The 27,160-nt window shown below is 40.2% G+C and overlaps 1 protein-coding gene across 2 annotated transcripts in view; it reads right to left on the reverse strand.

Moving 5' to 3' along the window:
* Tnrc6b (trinucleotide repeat containing adaptor 6B) overlaps positions 1 to 27,160 on the reverse strand; it is a 257,256-nt gene that overhangs the window by 24,523 nt on the left and 205,573 nt on the right. For both annotated transcript variants that reach the window (XM_027928331.3, XM_071609463.1), the window contains 8 exons: positions 25,711 to 25,785; positions 24,857 to 24,902; positions 23,574 to 23,710; positions 18,188 to 18,313; positions 8,474 to 8,605; positions 8,061 to 8,156; positions 7,729 to 7,912; positions 1,496 to 1,633 (listed from right to left, as the gene is read on the reverse strand). In XM_027928331.3, the coding sequence (XP_027784132.1) occupies positions 1,496 to 1,633; positions 7,729 to 7,912; positions 8,061 to 8,156; positions 8,474 to 8,605; positions 18,188 to 18,313; positions 23,574 to 23,710; positions 24,857 to 24,902; positions 25,711 to 25,785 (934 nt within the window). The remainder of the gene's footprint in view (positions 1 to 1,495; positions 1,634 to 7,728; positions 7,913 to 8,060; positions 8,157 to 8,473; positions 8,606 to 18,187; positions 18,314 to 23,573; positions 23,711 to 24,856; positions 24,903 to 25,710; positions 25,786 to 27,160) is intronic.

Consider the following 27,160-nt stretch of genomic DNA (forward strand, 5'->3'; position numbering starts at 1 on the left):
AAAAAAAAAAAAAAAAGATATAGCCCAGTGGTCGAGTATCCCTGAGTTCAGTCCCCAGTACCACAAAGAAAAAGGAGAGGTTGAGAAGGGATCAAGGAACTCATTAAGAAAAAACTAAAGATCTATGCTTTGAAATAATCACATACCACGTATTTGATTTCACCACGTAATTGTCACCACCTTGTAATTGCTGCACCAATTTTTTAAAAAGTCCAAAACCTGGCTTATAACCTTTCACTGTGTAATTGTCACATGGTGTGTGTGTGTGTGTGTGTGTGTGTGTATGTGTATATTTTTTGGTACTGGAAATTGAACCCAGAGGCACTTAACCACTGAGCCACATCCCCAGCCCATTTTTACATTTTATTTAGAGATAGAGTCTTGTTGAGTTGGTTAGGGCCTTGCTAAATTGCTAAGGCTGGCTTTGAACTTTCAATCCTCCTGCCTCAGCCTACTGAGCCTCTGGGATTACAGGCATGCACCACCACACCCAGATAACACGGTATAATTCTGTTTGTCATGCTGTTTAAAAGATAAACAGAGAAGTAGCTCAGTGGTACAGCACTTGCCTAAAATGTGCAAGGCTTTGAGTTCAATCCCTAGCACCCCCTGCCCCACAGACCAAAAAAGGAAAAAAAAAAAAGGTAAACAGAGCAGCAGTGTATTCCCCAGTGGAATACAGATACATGCATATGTATTCTTGACCACTGTGAGCTGCCAACCTAGAATTCTCAGCACAAGCGCACTGTTGAAAGCTGACTTATGCTGTTTTATTTACTTAGAGTGCTACAGCTCTAATGGTGAGTGGCCACTCACATCTTATGAGTGGTGCTGAGGACAGCGCATCAAATAATGATGCTTGCACAGAATTTTCAGACACAGAAGATTAAATTTTGTTAAGTCCATACTTTGCAACAACTGTAGTAAATTTTCTCAAGTGTAATATTTCGACTAGAATGCACAAATCAATAATTAATGTGTTAACCTTTTCTTCCCAGACTAGAAAAAATCTTAGCTACGCTGTCACTAGGAAATGATGTGGGTTGATATGGACTATTCAATTTTAATATATATTCATAGGTTATCTGTGCATCCTAATTTTGCACCGAGGCCAGGTTAGTAATAAAAATGATTTTTTTTTTTTTTTTAAAGTTTCACTCAATGGTCAACATCACTTTTTCTTTGTCTTTGTTCTGGGGATCTAACCCAGGGGCACTTTACCACTGAGCTACATCCCCAGCCGTTTAAGAGACAGGTTCTCACTAAATTGCTGAGGCTGGCCTCAAAATCTTGTAATCTTTCTGCGTTAGCTTCCCAAGTCACTGGGATTAAAGGCATGGGGCACTTTGCTGTGCTCTTACCCCACTTTTTGTAAAAGAAAAAAAAAATCTGACATAAAATCTGTTGACAATTATGCACTAAAATATGGCAGCTGCTTCATCAAAGCCTGCTGAGGTCAGAAGGGCTACTGCTAGTACCATGGGCATGCTCTTACCATTTTTGTGCATGTTGGCTTCCTGTGTGGCTACAGAGGGCAGTCCTTCCATCATGGAGGTCCACTGTTTGAAGCGAGACTCAGTCCCAGCCTCCTTCCCACCAACCATGCCATAGTCCATGCCACCAGAGCTGAAGCCTAAAACAGAACAACGGTCATGTCTTGTAAATTTCTCATTATCTAACCAGGAGTCCCCAGACAGAAGCCTTAGTTTGTCATTCACAGGTTAATTCACAGTCTCTTCGCATAGTAATAGACACTTTGATTTGAAAGTTTGATTTTGGCTCCTGCTTGCTAAAAAAGTTGCTGCCTCTTTGTTAAGGTATGAAAATATATGTCATTGCCATCTAAAGTGCCAGCATGCATTCACTTTTTCACTGAGCCAGACAGTGCATTGGGGCCACTCATTCTCCAATGGAGGTGGATTCCAGATGCCAAACCAACATGGGAGGACAGAGGACAACAGTGATAGGGTTGTCACAAAGGTACTGGGGAGGAAAAGCTTTGCAGAGGCCACATGATCCAAGGCCTGGGAAACCAAGTGCAAGGCTCTGACTCATGACATGTTTCAGGAATGGCAAGAAGTTCAATGGACTCCAATGTTTACCTGACTATGGGATGAAGTGAGGCAGAGAATACCGGGGATGCAGAGAGACTAAAAGCCATGTTATGTAGGGTCTTTACATATTGGGCCGAGGATTGGGACCTTTTTTCTCTACGACAGGAGAGAAATAAATTTTTAAGCAAGAGAGGATCGGGCAGGGAGAAGAAGGGAGAGAGAGAAAATGAGAACTATGTTTGTGTTTCAGAAGAAAACTGGCAGGGTGAGAATGGGGTGGATGGAGGCTGGATAGAATCTGAGAAACCAACTCAGAAGTAGAATTCACACAACAAGAAATAACCTGAAACTAGAGGAGGCAGTAAATGAAAGGCTGAGTTTGTGATGTGTGAGCCCTGGGAGTTAGGCTCTTTGCAAGAGTCACAGGGATGTTTCCCTACTGCACAGAGCAGAGAATTGAAGGCCACAGGTGTGTACAAGACTTGCTGATAGACCCACATGGTCCACCACCCACATAACACTTCAAACTGACTCTAAAAAAGGAAAACTGAAGACTAAAACTAATGGCATGGGCAATGGGAAGAACCATGAATACCCACAGAGAAGCAAGAGTGAGCAGTGGAGAATGCCGTGTGCAGCCCAGGTAGGTGAATGGCACCCCCACCACACCAGGGCATTAGGCCTGCAGCAGCCTAGCGCCGGTACCTCTAGCCATAATGCGGGTCCCACTACAGCCGGACCAGAGGCTAGCAGACCCCACCGGGCCTTCCCACCATCTGCGTGATTCCTGAGTCTTCCTCAAGGTCCACTTATCCAAATCCCTGAGGCCCAGGCTGTGCTTTTTCTCCACCCTGTGCTTACCTTGTTGGTCTGGGGTGGTTTTATAAACACATAATAAATCAAGGGGGAATCCTTCCTGTCCTTCCTTTAAAGTGTTGCAATTTATACAAAGAACCCTGTTCTCATACATATTCACAACTGAATTTACTAAATCCAAGTGACTGCTTGGAGATAGGGAGCAGGAATCCTTAAGATGAGACAAATATGATATTAAATAATTTTTAAAGAAAATATATTTTTTCATTTATCTTATGTAGCAAAAATGAAATGATTGAAGAAGACTTTCTTTGACATGGCCTTCATGACTATGTAGGTTGTCCTCAAACAAGTTATACCTGTACACTTGAATGAGAAAACCAGGCCAAGATGCTTAGATTGCAGGTCATCTGAAAGCACAGCTCCAACTGTCCAGGAAAGAGCTTTTGAAAATAAAAATAACCTAGATTCTATAAAGATTAAAAAGAATGCAAGGACTGGTAAGATGAAGCAGAAGTACTTAACTGTTAATTTTCTTTAAAGTTACTCTAAAATGTCTTTAAAATACACAGTGAATTAAAGTTACTTAATTTTAGCTGCTCAAGAGTTAATCTGTGATACATGAAGTGTAGAAAATTGAGAGTTATAAAATCTTCAGAAAGGGAAGAGTTGAGCAGACCCAGCTGAAACTCAGCTAATGTGGGCATCTGGCTCCTCAGAAATTTGGGGACCAAGTGCTCACAACAGGGCAGAGATTCCTGAGTCTTCCTCGAGCACAACCACATCACAGGGCTTGGTAAGGAAAACAAAACAGAAGGGATAAGAGGGAGAACAGGAGATAAAACTTCCTTGGAAAGTTCCATACACAAACCTGGAACTATGAGAGGAAAAAATCAGTTCAAAGGCGACATTGGGACCTGGGGGTGTGGCTCAGTGGTAGACTTTGCTTGCCATGCACAGGGCCCTGGGTTTGATCCCTAGCACCACAGGAGAAAAAGGACCTATTGGTCATGCCATAACTGGTATGATACCAAATCTCCAAGGAAGAGAGATTAATAGGGCTAATTAACAAATAGCAGGGGGTATTTCACTAGTAACCCTCTGGCTATCTATGGACTTCACAACCTGTGATCTAGGAACTTGCTACTTCATCAAAACCCAACTTCCTCAGTCCACCAAGTAGCTTCCCTGTAATTCTTCACCTCAAAAGACAGAGCTTGCAGGGTGTGGTGCCTCGCAAGCCTGTAATCCCAGCTGCTCAGGAGGTGGAGACAGAAGGATCACAAGTTCAAAGCCAGCCTCAGCAATTTAGTGACGCCCTAAGCAACTCATTGAGACCCTGTCTCTAAATAAAATACAAAAATTGGCTGAGGATGTGGCTCAGTGGTCCAGTGATAAGAGTTCAATCCCCGGGACCCTGCCCCACAAAAAAGACAGTTTTAACTTAAATCACACAAGCCATTTAGATCTGTTTAATGAATATTTATGGAGAGCTCAAATTTGTGCCAAGCTCTATACCAGGAGCTGAGACTCTGGGAGAGATAAGCCATGCTCCTTGCCTTCCCTGGGCCACAATCGACAGAACATGCCCTTTATTGCGCTTATCATTCTTGCAAGCAGGGCCCTTTGCCTGCCTTATCTGCCCTTGCCAGAATGACTTTCTTCTGCTTCACACACTCAAATCCCTCACCTCTTCATCACCACCATTTGGCTCAGTTCCTACACTTTTGAAGATACCCTCTCAAATTAATGCTTTCTCACACTGTTCATGCCTTCACTCCCTTCCCTATGCTTTTTTACTCTTTAGGTCAGTGTAGCTGAGCCCTAGGTGAGATTCCTAGCACAGAAAATAGCAGCAGCAACAATCCAAAATCCAAAACAAAAACAAACTGCTGCTTATATAATGATTGTAATAAAAACCACATGCAGGAGGTTAAAGTGGAAAGACTGCTTGAGTCCAGGAGTTTGAGACCCTTCTCAAAAAAAAAAGTGTGTATACACACATGCACACAACAAAGAATAAATGATAAGAGAATCGAGCCACCCATAATTACTCATCCTAACAACTGTGCCATGTCCACATGAACACCTAGCATTTCACACAATCTCTTCTGTCATTTTTACAACTCCAATATTCAAAGTTCTACTCTTGGGCTGGGGTTGTGGCTCAGTGGTAGAGTGCTTGCCTACCATGTGTGAGGCGCTGGGTTCGATCCTCAGCACCACATAAAAATAAATACAATTAAGGTATTGTGTCTTACTACAACTTAAAGTTCTTTTAAAAAAAATTAGCAGGTTTTTAACCAACATATAATTTTAATTTTTAGGAGAGGCAGAAAATATGAAACATGAGAACTTGTCACTGAAATAAATACATTGTAAAATTTTAGATTTTGAACAACTAATTGACTAAGTCATTCACAGCCTAAAGGAAAGGACAATAGTTCCTCCATAGGCTTGTCCTGGTGCATTTAAAGGTATCAGAGTCACTAAGCCATGCTGATCTAGCTGTGCAAGATGGGGTTTTCTTTTCACCCACAGATATGCCCTAGGGTTGGGTATGGTAAAGTGCTGAAAGAACCTTGTGCATCTGATCATGTGGGAAAGCCGCCTTTGCCTTTCAGATGCCCTTCCTCCTTGGGAGTGCTGCTTTATCTCTGAACTACACCACCCAAGCTCTACTATACTCTGACAAAATGGGATGGGTGGCAAGTTGCCCTGCTTCATTATCAGAAGCTGTGTCTAAATTCAGAATAACCTGGACAAGTGAAAGTACTTAGGATCTTCCATTAGGCTTCATCCGAAACAGAAAATATGATTAAGAGGTTTCAGGCAGGAACCCAGTGGTCACCATACTTTTAGGAGTCATTCTGGGAGTTGTCCCACACTTGGCCCCCCTGGGCTGCTGTAGCGCAGAGGAACATACGGTAATACAAGGTGGCAGGAGCAGAGAGAGTATTTTTTCTTTTTGTGGGGCTGGGGACCAAACCCAGGGCCTTGTATATGCGAGGCAAGTATTCTAATACTAACCTATGTCCCCTGGCCCCAGAAAGGCTATTCTAAATTTAAATCAATACTCAGGCAGATTAATTTTAAGAAGATAGTTGATGGAAGCTGGAAATTAATTCCCCTAAACTACTGGAGTCAAGGACACCCTAAAGTCTTTGCTCTTGCCTGCAAGTGATCTGGCCTCCTGGGAGGCAGAGCAGAGAGCAGATATTTGTCAAGTCACTTTGTCATCCAGAAGTATAGATTTCAGGTCTTCTCAATCATCTTTTTGTTGTTGTTGTTGTTTGTTTGTTTGCATAGAATGTTATCTTCTTTACCAGTATAAATTCTAAATGTTGTCAGTCTAAATGCTGTCTAGTCAGTGATATGTTTTTTTTTTAAGTCTTTAAACTTTATTTTTAAATAACTGTTGCCTCACTGTTTGAATTCTGCTTACAGCATGCCCCCCGCCCCCCTTCTAAAACAGCTAAGATTTGCCTGACAATTTGTGTGTGGGTGTGTACACAGTACTGGGGACTGAACCCGAGCTTCCCACATGCTAGGTAAAGGCTCCACCACTAAGCTGCATGCACAATCCTTTTTATCTATCTTGAGACAGGGATACCCAGACTGGCCTCAAACTTGTGATCCTCCTGTTTCAGTCTCCCCAGTTGCTGCAATTGCAAATGAGAGCCACCATGGCCAGCTCCAAAAAAATTCCTGGTTTTTTTTTTTTTTTTGTATTGGGGATTAAACCCAGAAGTGTTTTACCAGTGAGCCACATCCCCAGCCCTTTTTATTTTGAGACAGGGTCTCACCTAGTTGCTGAGGTCGGCCTCAAACTTGTGATCCTGCTGCCTCAGCCCCCTGAGTCACTGGGATTACAGGCATTCACACAGCTTAATGAAAGTGTACTATTCTATTTAAGTCACATGAAATTCTGATACTGGTAGAATTTTTATCAATTTGCTTTATAATTTTAGCTCTTTTTACTCCTCCTCTTCCTGTAATGGGTTTGAACCCAGGGGTGTTTTACCATTGAGCTACATCCCCAGTCCTTTTTTTGAGACAGAGTCTCACTAAGTTGCTGATGCTGGCCTTGAACTTGCAATCCTCCTGCCTCAGCCTCCTGAGTAGCTGAAATTATAGGGGTGCACTATTGCACCCAGCAAGCTTCTCATTTAAGAGATTTTTATCAGATGAATAAAATAATTCAATTTGTACATATTTTAATAGATTATAACCTCAGCCAGGTGTGGCAATTAGAATATTTATACTTACAACTGTCTTTTAAAAATTCCCTGTGGAGTATACATGCATATATGAACATGGCATAATGAATCTCACTATTATGTATAATTATAATGTTCCAATAAAAAAAAAAAAAATTCCTGGCAGGAGGAAAAATTTTGGCCTTTGTAAACATGCTGTCATAGAAGGCTGCTTTGGAACCAGAGGGGTTGGAACCCAACTCTGTTATGTACTAATTGTGTGGTGAATCTAGGAAAACCAGCAAAACTTAAGAACCTCAGATATTTCGATCTAACCTATAAAACAGGGATAAGAATATTTATCTACCTTGTATGGCTACTATTAAAATGAAGGGAAATGGGGCTGGGGATGTGGCTCAAGTGGTAGCACGCTCGTCTGGCATGCGTGCGGCCCGGGTTCAATCCTCAGCACCACATACCAACAAAGATGTTGTGTCTGCCAATAACTAACTAACTAAATAAATAAATATGTTTAAAAAAATAAATAAATAAATAAATAAATAAATAAAATAAAATGAAGGGAAATGTAGATCCAACCTCTACCACAGGCTTAGATCAGCAGATTTTTTAAAAGATAATCTTCATTATGAACACCATACCAGAACCATATCCAGGGATTGGCCCTTTGGTCTGAAGGTCCGGGAGCCCCACATTCAGTGCGTTGGGTACCATGTTGTCCAGATGTGGCTTGGGCCCAACCGGATGAGATGGCGAATGCTTCATGCTTGGCTGCCGCTGCTGCTGCTGCTGTTGCTGCTGGAGTGCACTCACCATTCGAGCCAGCTGGGGGAGCAGTGTCCAGATCAAGAAGGACACAAAGGACAGGAAAGGAAGACCATAAGCCAACTGTATGTGATTCTACTCTGGGATCAGAGGGTAAGGCAGAGGCATCCCTCACACAGAGCACAGGGGACCCTTCCCATCCACGAACCTGCTGTTCTTGCTGCTGGCGCACTGCTTGAGAAATTTTTCTCTGGTTCTGCAGTAACTGCTGCTGTTGCTGCTGCTGTAGGAGAAGCTGACATGCCTATAAAACAAGGAGAGAAGTGAGGGAACCAAAGCATACTAAGATTGACTTTCAGAGAATACTGTAAGGGCCTGTGCGCTGGCATGCAGGTCACCAATTCAAAAGCATCAATAAAGAAGTACCACTACCTTTATCTTCAGTTTAGCTGATAGAATAACCTTTAAGGAAATGCAACAGTTTGCATAAAAGTTTGAACTAATGCTCTTCAAACATAAAAAGTGACCAAGATACATGAACGAAATCAAAGTTAAAAGGAAAAAAAAAAAAAAAAAAAGCAAATAGCCTTTTTAGTTATCAAAGGAAAACCTACTACTTACCAACTGAAACTGGGGGATCTGTGGAAGCTGGCTCAGCATGGCAATTTGTTGAGGAGATAATTGGGGCCCCACATTGAAAAGACCTGGGTTCAGGCCACTGTTGGGAAACTGCTTGAGCATTGAGGCAGAAACCTAGCCAAATAAAACAAAAGGGAGGGGAAAGCCTCAGAATTTATCAAAACAAAACATTTATTTTTTTGTGAAAACACTCTTGATGCATTTAAGCAAACACTGCCATGTTTTCCTTAAAAAAATATTAGCAGGAAATATACCAAAGTGTTAACAATGATCATCTGTGAGTAGTGGGATTTTAAGGGCTTTTTAATTCTCAGACTTTTCAATTTTCTACAAGAAAACTGATGAGTTTTACCATTAGGGAGAACATGGGCAACAAAAATACCAACAATGATATGGCATTTGTGTAATTAAGAAATTACCAGTGGGGCTGGGGATGTGGCTCAAGCGGTAACGCGCTCGCCTGGCGTGCGCGGGGCGCTGGGTTCGATCCTCAGCACCACATAAAAATCAAATAAAGATTTTGTGTCCACTGAAAACTGAAAAATAAATCTCTCTCTCTCCTCTTAAAAAAAAAAAAAAAAAGAAATTACTAGTGGAGGGGCTAGAGTTGTGGCTCAGTGGTAGAGCACTTGCCTGGCATGTGTGAGGCCTTGGGTTCAATCCTCAGCACCACACGTAAATAAATAAATAAAATAAAAGATCCATTTACAACTAAAAAATATTTTTGGGGGGGGGGGGGGAAGAAATTACTAGTGGAAACATGCCTTCAAACAAAATATACCTGACTACACAGAAAGTAAATGCTTACAAGAGAGTCCTTCTATTACACAGCTAACAACAAAATATTAACTTGTAAAGAGACACTGGTGTTTCCACTCATGACTTCTGATAACCAAATGGAGCTGCAAAGAGCTCATGGAATAGAACCTGAAGTTTAAGGCCCAGCTACTTCCTTTCTCCTGACTTTCAGTAGTCAGGCTGGATTTCTGGAAGCTCTGGTGACAGGGAAAGGACTGCCTCCCACCTCTGGGCCACTTGTCTAAGAGTGTCTAATGTAAGCTGAAGTGAGTTTCTGCCATTTTCATCCAGGAAAGTGGCAGCTCAGTTGGACCATGTAAACCTAACACCTCTCCTCTGAGGGCACGCAGCTCAAAGGTTTGTCGCTAGCCAGGGGCAGAGGCACAGCTGTAATCCCAACTACTCATGAGGTGGAGGCCGAGGATCACTTGAACAGCCTGGGAAATATAGTGAGACCCTCACCTCAAAATACAACAAGAAAAACAATCTAAACCAAGACCCTCATCTCAAAAGAAAACAACAAAAAACAAGTATAGTGCTACAGGCAGCATACCTGGGCATGTATCCCAGCTCTGCCATCTCTAAGCTTTATGACACAGCAAGTAACTTATCTGACCTTTCTGAGACTCTCTTGCCTTATCTCCAAACAGGAATAACAACAACTTCGGTGGGTTGCTTGAAGATTTCAAGTTACTTAGAAATGTATTCCATAAATATTCATATTATGCCACAAGATGGTTCTTTAAATGTTCAGAGGCAATGAACACAGATCCCTTCCATCTCACCTTCAGACTGAACATATTCACTTCTTTCTCCTGCAGCTTACTACTTCTCAATGCACAGAGCAAAGCAGAAAGCCATTTTCTAGAGGGGGGTCTCACACCAAGCCAACCTGGCTACCCCTATCCATTCTGCCTAGAGTCAGGCTTTCAGTAACAATGTCTAGATCTCAGTTTCTCTGGTGATCGCCTCTGCACACCCAATTCAAATACTAAGTTCAATGTCAATTAAAATCTGCAATATTTTAAGATGTTCTGCTCCCTGGTATAGAATTTAGTATTTAACCATGTAGCTAGTTGTTGTTGTTTTGGTACTGGAGATTGAACCTAGGGGTTTCTCTACTTCTGAGCTACACTCCAGCCCTTTTTATTATTTATTTTGAGGAATGATCTCACCAACTTGCTGAGGCTGCCTCAAACTTGTGATCCTCCTGCCTCAGCCTTCCAAATCACTGGTATTACAAGTGTGTGTCACTGCACTCAGCAGCTGGGTTTTGAAATTTTACTAATTTATTTTTGATCTGAGTGTAGGACCTCAGATTTATCTGTGTACACACAGTAGATGCTTGATAAATATCTATGAAATGAATGAGCCTCTATTATATTTTTTTTTTAGAGAGAGAGAGAATTTTTTTTAATATTTATTTTTTAGTATTCGGCGAACAAAACATCTTTGTTTGTATGTGGTGCTGAGGATCGAACCCAGGCCACACGCATGCCAGGCGAGCGCGCTACCACTTGAGCCACATCTCCAGCCCTCTATTATATTTTAAGTTGTTCAGATCACTCTACCCAATTCTTTTCTACCCTATTATTATTAAACTTATTCCCAGGCCCCAGCCCCCTACTGGCTCACTGATGAGAATGCAGAACTTGATAGAGCTGAGGACTTTTTACTAGTATGCTACTAAAAACTTCCTTCCAACCTGAAACTGATTTTTTTGTAAATAGCCATTTAGTAATTCACACAACTATTTTAGCATTTAGCCTGTGCTTTTCCATTTTGTCTAAAACAGAGAGAGAGCATGTCAACTGACCTTCTGAGGCAGAGAGGTACAACAACCTACCTCATTCTTATGATCGAATGCTTTTACCAATTAGTGAAAGGAATGACAAGTTAAAACCTGGGCCATGTGTATGTGCCTATGGTCTCAGCTACTCAGGAGGCTGAGGCTGGAGGATCATTTACGCCCACTAGAGTTCCAGAACAGCCAGGATAATGCAGTGGAACCCTGCCTAGGGGGAAAATAAATCCCCAAAACCCAACAACAAACAAACCAAAAACCAAACCCCCCTTGGTAGCAAGCTGTGATTATTGGTTACTATCAGAGATGCTCTCAAGCCGCTCCACGCACAGGGACACAGATCTTTTGATTTGATCATTCTTCATTTTAGGTTTCATATGGAGTTTTTTGGGCAATGCTGGGGACTGAACTCAGGACCTTGCACATTCTAGGCAAGTACTCTATCACTGAGCTAATAAACCCTCATCCCCAAACATTCTTGTTCTTAACAGAAAAGACAAAAGTAATAACAATGTTACTTCTGTTTTGTAATAATTTTTTTTTATATTTATTTTTTTAGTTTTTGGTGGACACAACATCTTTTTTTTATTTTTATGTGGTGCTGAGGATCGAACCCAGCGCCCTGCACATGCCAGGCAAGCACGCTACCGCTTGAGCCACATCCCCAGCCCAAAAGGTTTTTTTTTTTTTTTAATCTTATTTTTTTTTTGGTGGGATTTTTTTTTCTTTTCTTTTTTGGAACTGGGGGTTGAACCCAGGGCTTTGCGAATGTAAGGCAGACGCTTGCCATTGAGCTACATCCTAGCCCCTGTTTTGTAATAATGATGGGCATTATACAATTAGTCTAAGCAAGGATTCCTTTTCTAGTCACCAAATTGCACCAAACTAAACGCTGAAGGTTCTTTGAATCTACCTTTTCTGTAGGCCTCAGCTTGTTTGTTTTAATCCTCCAACACTTACACATGTTCGTCCTTGTTTTCACCCTTACTTTCCATCTTCTGAAAATGCCCCTTTAAAAACTATCAAGAGGGGCTGGGGATGTGGCTCAAGTGGTAATGCGCTCGCCTGGCGTGCACGGGGCACTGGGTTCAACCCTCAGCGCCACATAAAATAAAATAAAATAAAGATGTTGTGTCCACTGAAAACTGAAAAATAAATATTAAAAAATTCTCTCTCTTAAAAAAAAAATTATCAAAAAAACCCTATTATCTCTTTGTTATCACAATCAAAGTCACATTCCTCAGTTTCCTTTTGCTTTTAGGTCACTCTTTACCACATTTTCAAGAATTTATGCCCATCTTTTCTTTGACCCTTTCTAGTGTAGAAACATCTGACCAAATTCAGGTTTTCATAATTGGCTTATCAACCTTTTTTTTTTTTTTTTAACCAGGACCTCAGTCAAATGTACTTACTCTATCGATTCTATCACTTTGGAAAAAGCATTCTGGCTAAAGAAAACTATACAGTTTTCCCAGTTGTTCCCTCTTCATCTTCGAAGAAATGTTGATGATGTCTAATATCAAGCATCACCATTCAATTTAAAAACTTGTCTGGCTGGGCATGGTGGCGCATGTCTGTAATCTCAGCAATCTGGGAGGCTAAGGCAGGAGGATCACAAGTTCAAAGGCAGCCTTAGCAACTTAGTGAGATCCTAAGCAACTTAGCAAGACCCTGTCTCAAATAAATAAATAAATAAATAAAATTTTTAAAAATGGCAGGCTGAGAATGCAGCCCAGTGGTTAAGCACCTCTGGGTTCAATCCCCAATACCAAAAATATATACATGCATACATACATACATATATACTTGTCTGACTTCCTATTTTGGACTTCTGGCAGATGTAAGCACAATATGAACACACCACTACTGTCCATCTTGTGTCTGCACCAGTTTTATGGCTAGCGTGTGGAACACACCCCTACCCAATTATCCCTAAATAGTAACTCTTCATCACCTGTCCTCTGAATTCACCCAAATGATAACCAGTGTAACTTAAGTCAATGTCTCTGACCTAATAATTCTATCCTCATTGTAATAAGAGTTGTCCCCCGCCCCTGGGGGGTGAGAATAGATATTCCATGTGCTATCAATCATATTCCAAACCAGTCTCTTACAGTCTTATCCTACTATACCTCCAATACCCATGAAGTTCCACATACCACTTTCTGTGTGAATCTTAGTCATCGATTTGGCAACAATAGTTGGTTAAATAGTGTTCCCCTAATATAAATTCATGTTCATTTGGAAATTTAGGCTGTAACCTTATTTGGAAATAAGTCTTTATAGATGTAATCAAGTTTAGCAAAGGTTATAAGATGAGGGTGGACTATAATACAGTAACTAGTGTACTTATAAGAAGAGGGGACTCTGGATTTGGGAGGTGAGGGGGTAGGTAGAGAAAGCCACATAAAATATAGAGATAGTTGGGGGGAGAAGACCATGTGAATATGGAGACAGAGATGATGATGTCTACAAGCTAAGGGACACAGGAGTGCCAGTAACTCCCAGAAGCTAGGAGAGAGGCACCAGGACAGACTTTCTTCCCTCAGAGTCTCCAGCAAGAGCCAACTGTGATATCACCTTGGTTTCAGATCCGAAGTCTCCAAAAGTAGCCAAGAATATACTTCTATTGTTTTAAGTCATTTCATTTGTAGTAATGTGTTGTGCTGGCCCTAGGAAATGAATATAGTACTGGTACAATTCTCTTGACCTCTGTGGCCCAATACATTCACTATTTTCTATGGCTAATGAGCACGTGAGACATAAGAGTCTAAACTGAGACTTATATTTTTAAGTGTAAAATACACATCAGATTTCAAAGAATGGAAGGTAGCAAAAATATCAATAATAACATTACATCAATTACATGTGAAAACGATAATTCTGTATATACAGTGTTAAAGAATATATATTACTAAAATCCTGCAGGTTTCTCTTTGTTTTTAAATGTGGCTATTGAAAAATTTAAAAATTTTAATCTATTGTATTATTTCCAAATTCCTTCCAAGTACTATTGATTTGTAGGAGCTCTCTTCTACTTGGTTTGTTTTTCAAACTGCTGGCCTTCAAAATAAATGGTGCTTGTCTGAACTTTCATTTTCCTTTCCTTTGGTTTAAGCAGCTCCACTGAAGAAATCAGCTGGACTCTGATTAACCCACTTCTCTTCAGTCTTGAAAATGGATACCATCTTTGGCCCAGAGCCTAGTATCCCCCACACCACCATTCCTTTTACTCAAAATTAGCACCATTCAAAGTACATATCCTAGAGAAACACAGTCTAGAAGATAAATCTAAGAATATTCACAGCAGTTATAAGGCATGGTGGTACACACTTATAATCCCAGCAACTCAGGAGGCTGAGGCAGGAGGACAGCATGTTTGAGGCCAATCTCAGCAACTTAGTGAGACCCTGTCTCAAAATAAAAAGGACTGGGGATATGACTCAGCAGTATAGTACTCCTGGGTTTAATCCCTTGTTCCACGGGGTTGGAGGGGTGGGATTTTCACACAAGCACTGTTCCTAATAACAAACATCTATAAACAACCCAAATGTCTACCAACAGTAGTCAGTAGTAGAAAGATTAACAAATTATATTATACTCTTATCATGGAATATTATACAAACCATAACTAATCAAAAGAACATGGGGAAATCTTAGAAATAATGTCAAGTAAAAATAAGGGGGAGGGCTGGTGTTGTACCAGTGCCTAGTAGCAAGTGTGAGGCACTGGTTTCAAACCTCAGCACCACATAAAAAAGTAAATAAATAAAATACAGGTCTTAAAAAAAAAAAACTAAGGGGGGGGGAACAAGACAGAAAAAAAAAAGGGAGGGGCCTATATACTATACAATTTTATTACATAAAGTACAAAAAAGGCAAAGGCAAGTTGAAACAAGACAATGTTTAATGATAGTTACAGAAAGACTAAAGAAAAGGATAAGAATGCTAACATGGGACATTCTTATATTCAACTAGTATCACTGATGACTCTGGAGACTAGTGACACTTTTGAGGACTTCCTGTCTAGCCTTGCTCAACTACTCCCTTCTACAGGTTGCAGATGTGCCATATCCCTCCAAAGAATTACCCATGAACTGAGAGCAGCACCACTAAGTTCCTGGCAAATGACTGTTCATACCTGGGTTGCAGAGTAATTAAAGTGCAGGTTTGCACATTCCCATTGCAGGGTGATAATTACTCTGTTTTAAAAGCCCTTCAATCTCCAGCTGGGCTGGTGAAAGTGAAGCTCTTGTTGCAATCAACATGACATTTAACCAAGCACTGCAGGTGCAAAATTTAAAGGTAAGACAAAGGCCTGCTAGAATGTTACTTTCTGCATATTTGAGTGACTGGAGGAAAATGACAACAGTAGAAACAATGAGGGCTGGAATACTGGTAACAAATCATTAGTTGGTTGTTTTGTGGTATTGGGGCCCCAATGCAGGGCCTCACACAAGATAGGCCGGTGCTATACCACTGACTGAGCTCATCCTCAGCACTGCAACAAATTTAAAGATGAGTTTTGAGTGTCTGCTGTGCATGCTTACATTAAATATTGGCTTCCCCTATGAAGTGGTCAAAATGGATATAGAATTTGATATTTATCAAAACTTTGAAAAATGTTCATGCACTTTGATCCCAAAACATCACTCTGGGCAAAGTTTCCTATATAAGGATTTCTCTGCAGCATTACTTATAATAATGAAAAATTAGAAACAATTTAATATTCAATATTGGGGGAAGAGTATTAAGTAAATAAAGGTAAATGTACCTGATGAAATATCATTAAGACTGATCAACATGAGAGTGTAGCTCAGTGGCAGGGTCTGTGAAGTTCAAGGAAAGCCCTGGAGGTGGCACAATGTATGTAGCCCAGCAACTTGGGAGACTAAGGCAGGAAGATTATACATTCAAGGTCAAGGCAATTTAAAAAGGCCCTGTCTCCAAATACAAATTAAAAAGGCCAGGAATATAGCTCATAGTAGAACACTTCCCTAGCATGTGTGAGGCCCAGGGTTTAATCCCCAGCATTACAGGAGAAAGAGGAAAAGGAAATGGGATGCCAGTGTTTGATTTACTTTTTTTGTGGTGCTGGGCATTGAACCCAGGGCCTTACTTATGGTAGGCAAGTGTTCTACCACCAAGCTCCATCTCCAGCTACAGCCCTGTGTGACTAAGACTGGAGAAAGCAAGACAGGAATGAAGCAAGGTGGCAGGCAGGAGGCCCTTGCAATAATCTAGGAGAGGAATGGTGGTGGCCTCATCAGGGGCCCTATCAATGGAGAAGGTAAGAACAGTCAGAATCTGGATAAAGTTCTTAAGGGGGGATCTGTAATGAACTAAATGTGACCCCTTGATGACTAGCTCTAAGGTCTTTGGCCTGAATACTTGCAGAATTGGTGCCCATTTACTTGGAAGATGAGGAAATTTTTTAATGGTATCTAGGGTAGGATTGGAAGTTCTGTTTGGATGTGTTAATGTGAAGTACTGGTAAGCATCCCACTGGTGATGCAAGCCGTCCCTGGAGTTGAGAAAAAAGATGTGAGCTGTAGACACAATTTTGGTACTCAGTATTTCAAGTGACTCCACTGTGTGACATCACTTAGTGGTGGCTGTAGATGGTGAGCAGAAGAGGTTGGAGAACTGAGGATCAGACATTCTGATAATTAAATATTGGGAAAGTGAGGAGGAACTTGTAAAGGAGATAAAGGAGATTTAGATACAGACCCAATACAGAACACGCCCACAATATTTTTCACCTGGAAAACCCTCCTCCACCCTACATTATCTATAACAGCAAAAGTCAAAATTTAGGGTGCACATATACATCACTTGGAGGTAACCAGGTCTCAAAGCCCAAGATAGGCAAAAATAGCAGCCCAGATACTGGTTATAAACCAGGCTGACAATGACAAGGGTTGGCCTATAGGACAAGGCCCAAATACCTGAAAAAGGCAAACTAAATTTTGCCAAATTTTTGTCCCAAATTCTCTGTCTAGTTTCTTCTTATTCTATTCTAGATAGCATGCATGACTATACATATGCTTCAACCAGCTTAAACTAATTATTCAAACAAATTGCACTTCCCCAAACATGCTACATTGTACTGGATATCATTTCCCTTTGCACAAAGGCTCCTGGCTCCTGTAGCCTAGAAGGTCTCTTTAATCTGACTGTGCCCAGAAAACTGACTCATTCTTCAAGATTCATTTTAAATGTCACCGATAGTGTGAAGTCTCACCAGATTCCCCAAACACCATTAAACATTTCTATATGACATTTATCAGACTATCTGCTAGTGATTTTACCATCAGAGGAGTGTGTGGGAGACTGACACAAATCCCTCACCTACATTCCTCTTTTCCCCAAAACCAAATTGCACAGCTCCCATGAAGAAATAGACCTGCAGACTTCCTATGGTATCCAAATGACTGTACCCTACACAGAGCTGCTCGATGAGTTAGATTTTAGCCCAGGAATCTCTGCCTCTTCATCAGTTCTAGAACTCCCCCTGAGCATCTACATAGATTTTTGGAATATGGTTCCTCAAAATTCCTAAGAAAAACCCAGCAGTCTGACAGTGCTTCTGTTTATCTAAAGCTGAATCCTTGAGGGCAACCAGCTTCTGAAGGTTGTTACGTCAGAATTCATTAAGTAGTTTTAGTTACATGTGATTTCATTAGAAAATTAGAAGATTCAAAAGGAATAATAATACTTCTTAGGCGGGGGTTGTGGCTCAGTGGTAGAGTGCTCACCCGGCACATGTAAGGCCCTGGGTTCAATCCTCAACACCACATAAAAATAAATAAAAATAAAGGTAATGTGTCCAACTACAATTAAAAAAATATAAATATTTTTAAAAAAATACTTCTCATGCAAAAACACCTACTTTGTTCATATGAATGATGCTATAAAAAGGAGGTGTGATATATTGTCCCCCAAATCTTGAACCCAGCCCCAGCATGTGGATTTTCCCCATTTTGACTGGCAACTATTTTATTCCTTTTACAATCACAAACCAGTTTATTAATAACTAGTAATAACTGTTAAGAACAGTTTTTGATTTTGAACTGTGAACCAAAGTTGCTCACCTGGGGGGAGATAAACTGGGGAGGCACTTGCGCCCGGAGACTAGGAGAAGAACTCAGCGGCTGCACTGGTGTGTGCAGGCCTCTCGATTGTGCTGTGCTGTTTCCAAATAAACCGTGATTGCCGCCCTAGGGACAGAACAGCACCAGTAAGGCTTTTTGTTAACATGAGAAAACGCAAGTAAGAAGCAGTTCTGGCTTCTACCTCTCAAAAAGAATCATGATCTGTGCCCCATGGACTCACACTCATCAGGGAGTGCTGGGCAACATTACTCAAATCAAGTTATGAGCAAACCAGTCACCATCTGTGCAGGATGAGAAACAACACAAACTGAAGGGCCAAATTGAGCCAAGTGCTGGAAGCAGCACTACGTTCTTTTATTGAAAGGTATAGGCAATATAAGATTAAATTACTTAATTTTTTAAAGAGTCAGATTACCCAATTTATTCTCAAACCTTATAATCTGAGATCCATCTTAAAAGACACCAGAATAGAAAGACACGCTTATTAGTAGTTATCAGTTGTAAAAATCACACCATGATTCCTCTTCTCTGAGTCGCTGAACCACATAATTGCTGCCATGTAATACAGTAAGCTGAGTGCCACGAGGGCATGCTCAATCTCCAAAGGCCCTTCCCTGTCCTCGATCTGCTCCACCCATTCTTTGCTAGATGAGGAAACGTTAATCACACAGTGAGATCAAAAAGAAAGAAAGGGGAAAAGTAAAAATCATTCTAGGGATACCAAGCAAACATTACTCACCTGTAACTTCTCATTCAAATGTATAAATCTCAAGTCTAGTTAAAAATCAGTTCAGTTCCCTGGTTTTTGGAAGACATCTCCCCAAGCACATCTCCCCTGTTACAATGACAGCTAGAGACAGCTGCACTGTGCCTTTCTAACTTTTTAGCTAAGGAAAGTCCTTCAGCAAAAAAACAGTGTTTTATAACCTGACATTGTTCCTCTGCCTGAGATTCTTCTCTACCCCATCTTCACTTGGCCCCCTCAAGATGCAACTCAGAAGGTCATCCTTGTCAAGGATGGCTTTCCCAAGACTTTCCTCATTCCACAGGCAAAGCAACTGAGCTCACCTCTAGATTAACAAACACTGAAACTTTGATGACACCACTCAAACTGTGTTAAAACAATTATTTTTCCATTCTGTCTTTCTACCACCAACTTAATCCTTCCCTCTTTGCATTCCCAGAACTCAATAAAGCCCTGGTCTGTAGGTCGCATACATCATTTGCAAACATCCATAAACCACTAATTTATCCCACTAATTATCTTCAGCAAAAAAGAGGCACCACTGCTTGCACAGCTTATGCTGAGTGTATAAACTCTGAACTAAAGTCCCCACCTTTAGCTTACCACAGGGATAAGGCAATTTTCAAGGATTTTGCAATGGAATCATTAAGTTCTAGAACACTAAAGATACTTTGATGGTTTAATGATTCAAGAACAGATTAAGGGAGTGCTACAGGTAAATTAATGAACTTAAAAGCACTGAAAATAAGAATGATCATAAAAATAAAGTAGAAATGGCAATTAAAACCTGTGTGTCTCATTAAAAAAAAAAAAAATCAAAGATCCACCATAAATTTTGTTTCCAAAAAGTTCTAGAAGCTTTGGGCTAGGGTTGTGGCTCAGCGGTAGAGCACTCGCCTAGCATATGCAAGGACCTGGCTTCAATCCTTAGCACCACATAAAAATAAATAAAGTGAAGGTAATGTGTCCAACTACAACTAAAAAATAAATATAAAAAAAAAATTCTAGAAGATCTAATATTTCCACTCCTCCTGATTACTCACTAAACTGTCACTTTAAGGTTAAACACTTCGGCTTTAACTTTTCTCAGATGACAGCTTGGCTACCAATCATCCCTGAGAATATTATCTCACCAAGAATAGTCTGCTATGATCATTCTCATATTTTACTCTCAAAGTAATGACCTTGCCACTAAATATCATTTATTCACGACCAATTGTTGGATGGTAGCTATCGTCTTTCCCAGAATCCATGTTTTGGCAAAAATGAAACAATTTTATGAAGGGTTTTTTGGTGGTGGTGGTGGTGGTGGTTTTGCCAGGGTGAGGGTGCTGCCAGGGCTTTATGAATGCATTCTACCACTGAGCTACATCCTCAGCCCCTGGGAGTGACCTGTTAGAGACAGGGTCTTGCTGTGCTGTGCAGGGTAGCCTTATACTCCTGTTCTCAAGCAATCCTGCCGCCTGAGAATCCCAACTAGCTGGGACTACAGGCATGTGCCACTCTATCTGGCTTGGGGTCAGTTTAAATTTCAACCTTCCCTTTGATAAGGGAAAAAGAATCTGTATCTTTAAGTTTTGGTAAAATCAAGCCCTACTTTCCTTTTTCCAGTAGACAAGACTCTACCTTTTCCATTAAAGTTTAAGGATCTCTAAAGCTATACATAAAACATTGATATATCTGAAATGGAAAATAGTAGTCAATCAAAAATGCCTTCCCTCTACCTTAATAAGGAATCTTGGCACCACAGTGCTTATTTTCTTGGCTTGGATTTGCTGTTGTACACAGTGATGTATTATCTGGCCTTTTAAAAAATTAAATTTAGAAATTAAGACAACAGTATTCCAAATCTTGTATGTATGCTAACATTGCTTTATCTGGCTATCACTAAAGTTTTGACTGTTGTATGTGAGGCTTCAAAGACAACTGGAGTCCTCATAATTATTGGTAATACGTGCTTTAACCCCAGTGTTCAACTCAGAAAAGTCTATTAATTTAAAACAAAAGCAGCAAGCTGATTGAAATCTTATGTAACTTGGAAAATAAAAACCTTGAATTTTACTTTTAATTATGAAGTATATTCAATTAACTCTGAATGAGGATAGCCTGAGAAGACCTAGAGCAAGGGGCTGTTCCAGGTCCAATGAAACTGCTCTATTTGGACAGAACATGTGCACCAAGGTGGGCAACAACGGACTCTGTAGCAATGCACAAACTACAAAAACAAGGAGGAATGAATGATCTTTTCATAAAGTCCAGGGCCAAACTAGTTTGGATGGTCTATTATGCTCAAGAGTATGTACTAACAGCTTCTGATAATTATGCAATCTTAGACCACATTTATCATCAGCATTAACCAAGAATACTATGAAAATTTTACATTTTCTACATCTCAACTCAAAATATAAGAGTAATATATATCCATATCCTCTGTGGAAACATAAAAACAGTGAAAAATAAAGGAAGAAAACAAAAATTTACTTATGATTCCCAGTCCAGATATAACCAATCTGAACACATGGACACAGTATAATCCTCATTTTAAAACGTGCCAGGGCAACAACTGGACATAAATGCCTAGGAGCACTCAGACTATGGTCTAAGAAGAACTGCTTTATGTCAGCCTTCAGTGTTTATATGATAGTCATATAGAATACAACTAATAATTACACACTGTAATCAATGTCCTCCTATGACACCCTGGGGTAAAGGACACAGTGATAGTGGGGGGTCCCAGAGTGATAGCTAGTGAGATTCCTGCTAGAGTTATTGTTGCAAAGACACTGTTGCTCCAAATCCCTGGCTTTCTCCACAGACTACAACAGACTGTGGAGTGACAAGAATCCTGCTGTGCCCCCTCAGGTCTGAGAGAGAGCCAGAAGGCAGCAGATTACCAGCCCTTCCCTTCCCTGGAGGACATCCAGGTGCAATCCTACCTAGCAAGGGGCTGTTTAGGTCCAAAGAAGCTACCACATCTGAGAAAGAGCTCTTCTTTTGGGTAATTATTGTATTTTAAACTTAAAGACATGACATTTTAGGATGCTGTAGCCCTCAAATAAGAATCTTACTAGTTTTGCTGTTATTTTTTGATTAGCAGGCATATTAAATTGAAAAGCCCCCCTAAGTATTACTTGTTATCCAATCTAATGCTAAAAATAGCACATATTGCTAACTTAGATCATATAAGGTATTTACAGTGGCCTCATTAACATTTTCCCATCAGTTATTAGTTAACTTATTAAATGTGAATTCATGAGCAAAAATGAGAAATCAAATTTTTAAAAAGGGTTAAAATAAAATCTATGTTGAGAAACATGGAGAGAGATGGGTTCTATGGGATCTAAGACCTAAAACCTACACTTAGTATCATTCTGTGCATTCAGTAATCAACAAATTTCCCAGAGACAGACAAATGATGCAATAAACTGCAGACCAGGGCCAAGGCGAGGCCATAGCCAAGCAGTTACAAATTTGAGAGGCCTCCTTACTTGTCTAGCAGCGAAGTTTTGGGGGTTGAGCCCTGTGCCGATTGCTCCAAGGCTGACGTTGGGTAGTGTGGAACCAGAGGGAGACAGCTTGTAGCTGGGAGAAGGGGAGAAGGGAGAGCAGGGAGCCTCATCCCCAAGGCACCCATCTTGATTGGAGAAAGGCAAAGTCAGCTGAAAGGTAGTAGGAGTTAGCCAATCACAATGAGTGTTGGTTAGTGAAGCAACAGAATGCAAGAAGGGAAAGAGAGAGACACTAGGAATAAACAAAGTGAGAGCGTATTAGCAATAACCCAGGATGGAATCTGGACCTGATAATCACCATCACACTCTGCCCAATAGATACTATCTGTCATCCTCTTTGAAACAGTTTTCTTTTCACATTCTGTCCACTGCATTAAATAAATGTTGCCAGACACTTATTTTTTTCTGCATCTAATATTGATTCCTCTCACTGTGTGGCTCCTTTAACAGAAGCCAGGGTAATCTTCTTTGGAAGTATGTTGCTGCCTGGACCAGCATCAGTGATGTCAAAAAGGTGCCAGATCTAAACATTTTTGTCTTAATTGTTTTATGAAGACCAGGAGCAATGCAAATTGGTGTTTTGAAACAAGGAACAATGTTTTCCTTTAGAAATGTTAAAAATTAAAAAAAAAAAATAGATAAAAATTATTTGACTCCATCAGATAGTTGAGAATTTGAAAAGTACACCACTGTTACTAAATACAAACTACTAGGAAAGTGGGAAAGAAAAAAAGAGTTCTTTCAAAACTGAAGGCAAGGCCTTAGGAAATACAAGCATTTGCACAATACCCAAAATGTATTTTGTAGTTGCAGAGCAGAAGGGGGAAAAATAATTCAGAATAAATTTATCTCTAAAATTTCCTCTACATGCTTTGTGTGTGTATTACCCATCAAACTTCATGAATATTTCAAAACCTAGATCTTGGTCACAATACTCGCATGCTAAAGACAGACCTTTCTAGATCCTGCCCAATCACCTATTCTCAGGTCACCACTTCAATGCAGGTGATATTTTGTGCTTTACTCATTGAGTCCAGAATCAGTTATCAAAATCTGACAATGGGAACCAAAGCAGTTCTCTTGAATTATTATCTTAAAGAATTCAACTCACCTTCTCAAAATAAGGCCCACTATCTGTGGTTCCCATGTCTTTGGAATTAGGTGGACGGAACCCAGATCGATCCTTCCTCATGATATCATTAAAATCCCCGAGATTCATTGCTCGCTTGTCCACATCAAATTTCTTATCTGAAAGGACATAAACAGAGTGAAAATTTCAAGAACCAAGAGAGACCCACCCACCTTGCTCTCTGGGGTGCTGGGTATAACCTCTTTCTGCTCCTTGGGGAAAAGATCAGGAGAGATCTCACTGGGATAATCTGCTGGGTTTTGTCCCCAGAACACATGTGGGTTCTTTACTAGAAGCAACACAAGACACAAGACACGTTATCTGCTGCAGCTTGTCTTCCAGGGAGAACAGGAAGAGAGCCTTAGGGCTAACCGAGTACAAATCTGGCTAAGAAAATATTTAGATGGTTATTGATGTGTTTAATGAATACATCTTGCTCATAAATTTGTGTTTCTCAGTGAGAGAAACTGTTTTTGCTTTTTTAGCATCTGGTAGATAAATGATGGAGTTGTGAAATACAGTTATAGGGGGAAATGTCAAAGAGGCCCAGCTGTTGCTTTGAAATTTAAAGTTTGAGAGCTGCACACAGTCAAAAGTATCCGTGTCACCTGCACAATGCAATCTCCTAAATGGACCAATCTCTCCCATTTTCCCCTCATAACTCTACAAATTCGCTATTATATATCAGAGCTCCAGACTACATACTTCCCTTACTACCCAGGATTGTTTTCTTTTTGTCTTAGTTTAAGTTCCTCAGGGTGAGTAATAGCATTACTAAGAAAATCCCACAGATTTTCAGATAGGGCTGACACTATAAGCTCTCAAACTGCAATGGAAGAGTGTCAGTAATGAAAACAGCAACTGAGGCCCAAGTCTAGCAGCACCACAGATATCAGGATATTGTTACCTCTCTTGAAAAAACTGGGAAGATGTGGCACAACCCAGCCTGCAGTCCTCTATAACACTAATGCTTGGAATGAAGAACAAGGCTGATTTTTAGGTGGACTCTCCCTCTCCACAGTTAACCGACAACTACCATGTCCTACTTTCTTATGGTGGGCACACATCACTTCTTTACATTTGTTCCTGCTCTTGCCATGTGAGTTTTCAACTTCTACCTAGTGTTTTATATGGTATCTTATACAGAGTAAGCATTTAATAAATGTCCATTGAACTGCCCCATCCCAAATTAACACAGGGCAGGAGATCCCAGTGGCACATCATTAACACCAGTACATTCCAATCCTTGGTGAACTGATACACACCTACAGACAAATCCATTTTGCTGCCTGGATTATCTTCAGTTTGACTCTGAAAATTCAAATAAAAACAGATGAGAGAAAATTAAGGGTGCACATGTAAATTAGGGAAGAAGTAGCATTATTCATATGAAAGCCACATCTTATCACGGGCACTATACAAATGAACTTTACACTGGAACGAAGACCTTAACATTTTAACATGCTAATTTGATTGCTGCTGGTGCCTGTAATTCTTAAAATTCAATTTTCACATATGATCAGCCTCCTACACCTATGGACAGAGAAATGGCTAGACAGCTGCAGGGAGAAATAAACCCGTCCTCAAGTTCCAGTCAGCCCAGGATCAAATTCCATGAGTGGCAGCCAAACGATGACGACTTCTTCTCGTGACTCGTCAAGTCACCACGTCTGAAAAGGTGTAGCCAAGTCATTTATCTGTTGGCAATCAGGTCAGGTGTCCCCACGATGTTCTCAAGAAATAAAGAAACTAGAAATCCACAAGAATTCCCTACATAATTAATCCCTGTAGTTTTTCTAGGTATTTTGTTCTCTTTTTAAAATTAAAATATAAAAACTGACACAATAGTGTTAGGGAAAACTGTGTGAATTTAAGTTGTTTGCCATTTTCTTCCCCACGGAAAAGGACACAAAGATAGCAAATTGAAGCCCTCATCTTTAAATGTTGAAGTATATCATTAAGAATAAAAGAACAGAAAGCAAATATAGTGTAATTCAAAAACAATGCTTAATTAGCTTCTAAATTTGTATTATTATATGATAATGTGGCAATAGATTTAAAATTCATACTAAACCTAAAATTTGGGATACATTATACATATTAGAAAAGTAAAACTTACCAGCAATCCCATATTTGAAAACTGTTTGGCAAGAGGATTCATCCATGAATCATTGTTTCCTCCTTTTAGTGAGCACTACAGAAATGAAATATGTAACCTCAGAACCGCATAATTTATCTCCCCCTCCTGGGTTGCAAAAATACACACTGAAAACGTAGAACCAAGAGTTTAACTCTGTGAACCCTATTTCTCTAAATTACTTTGGTATTTTAATGTTAGTTTAAATGATTAAGAAGATCTCATTCTGTTTTCATTCTTTCTTTACTTATCACCCCGAACTAGAAGTAACTAGAGAGACATATGGTGCTTTTACTTTTTAAAATGTAAAGAAGTCACTATGGGAGTTATAAAATGTAATTTTTGAGCACTACCACTTCCACTTTCAGCGGGTTGCTCTTCTTGTGACTCAAGCTGGTTTGTATTACGGAAAAAGAAAGAGCTGATGCTGGTGCGCATCAGCTTTCATTTGGAAGGAGCCTACTTAAACAGGACATCCATACAGAGGTGTGGATGCAATGAGAACAACAATGTAGTACTTCATCTATTTCACAACACAAAGGACATTTGTTCACAGTAGGAAAGAGGACTGGTATAAGACACCATCACCTATCTTCTGGGCAAATAAGTTGTTTGTTAATGGGATCAGGAAGACTGTCCTGAACAAGGCACCAGTCATCAGCTCACTTCCACTTCTGGAAAGAAGACAGGTGGAACTGTGATGGGAACTTGGCAGGATGGAGTCCATGTTATGGCTTGCATCTAGTACTGTTCCCCCCTACAAAGGTCATGTGTTAGCAATGCAGCAACATTCAGATGAGCTGTAACCTCATCAGTGGATTAATCCATTTGATGAAGTAATAATTTGAATGGACTACTGGGTATCTGAGACAGATGGGTATGGCTAGAGGAGGTAGGTCATTGGGCTTGTGCCCTTAGGGATCAAATCTTGTCATTGTTGTCACTTCCTGGTTGCCATGAGCTGGGCAGCTTTCTGCCACCATACCCTTCCACCATGATGCTTTGTCTCACCTCAGGCCCAGGAATGGAGGTGACTGACTATGGATGGAGACTCTAAAACCGTAAGCCAAAATAAACTTTCTTCCACTAAGTTGTTCTTATCATGTATTTTAGTTACAGTGACCAAAAACTAACTAAAACAGTTTATATTAATATAATTAATACTAATAGTGTGATCTATAGGTAAAAATTATGTGTTGTGATATCTGTCATATTTATAGGTTTTGAGGTCCAAAAGTCCTCCCTGGAGGGAAAGGGGGAAGTTATTTTTGTTTTTTAAAATTTTTTCTTTTAGTTGTAGATGGACACAATACCTTTATTTTATTTATTTTTATATGGTGCCAGGGACTGAACCTAGTGCCTCACATATGCTAGGCAAGCAAGTACTCTACCACTGAGCCACAACCCCAGCCCTGAAGTTGTTTTTTTAACA

This window comes from Marmota flaviventris, chromosome 3 (genome assembly GCF_047511675.1).
Source record: "Marmota flaviventris isolate mMarFla1 chromosome 3, mMarFla1.hap1, whole genome shotgun sequence".
NCBI lineage: Eukaryota > Metazoa > Chordata > Mammalia > Rodentia > Sciuridae > Marmota > Marmota flaviventris.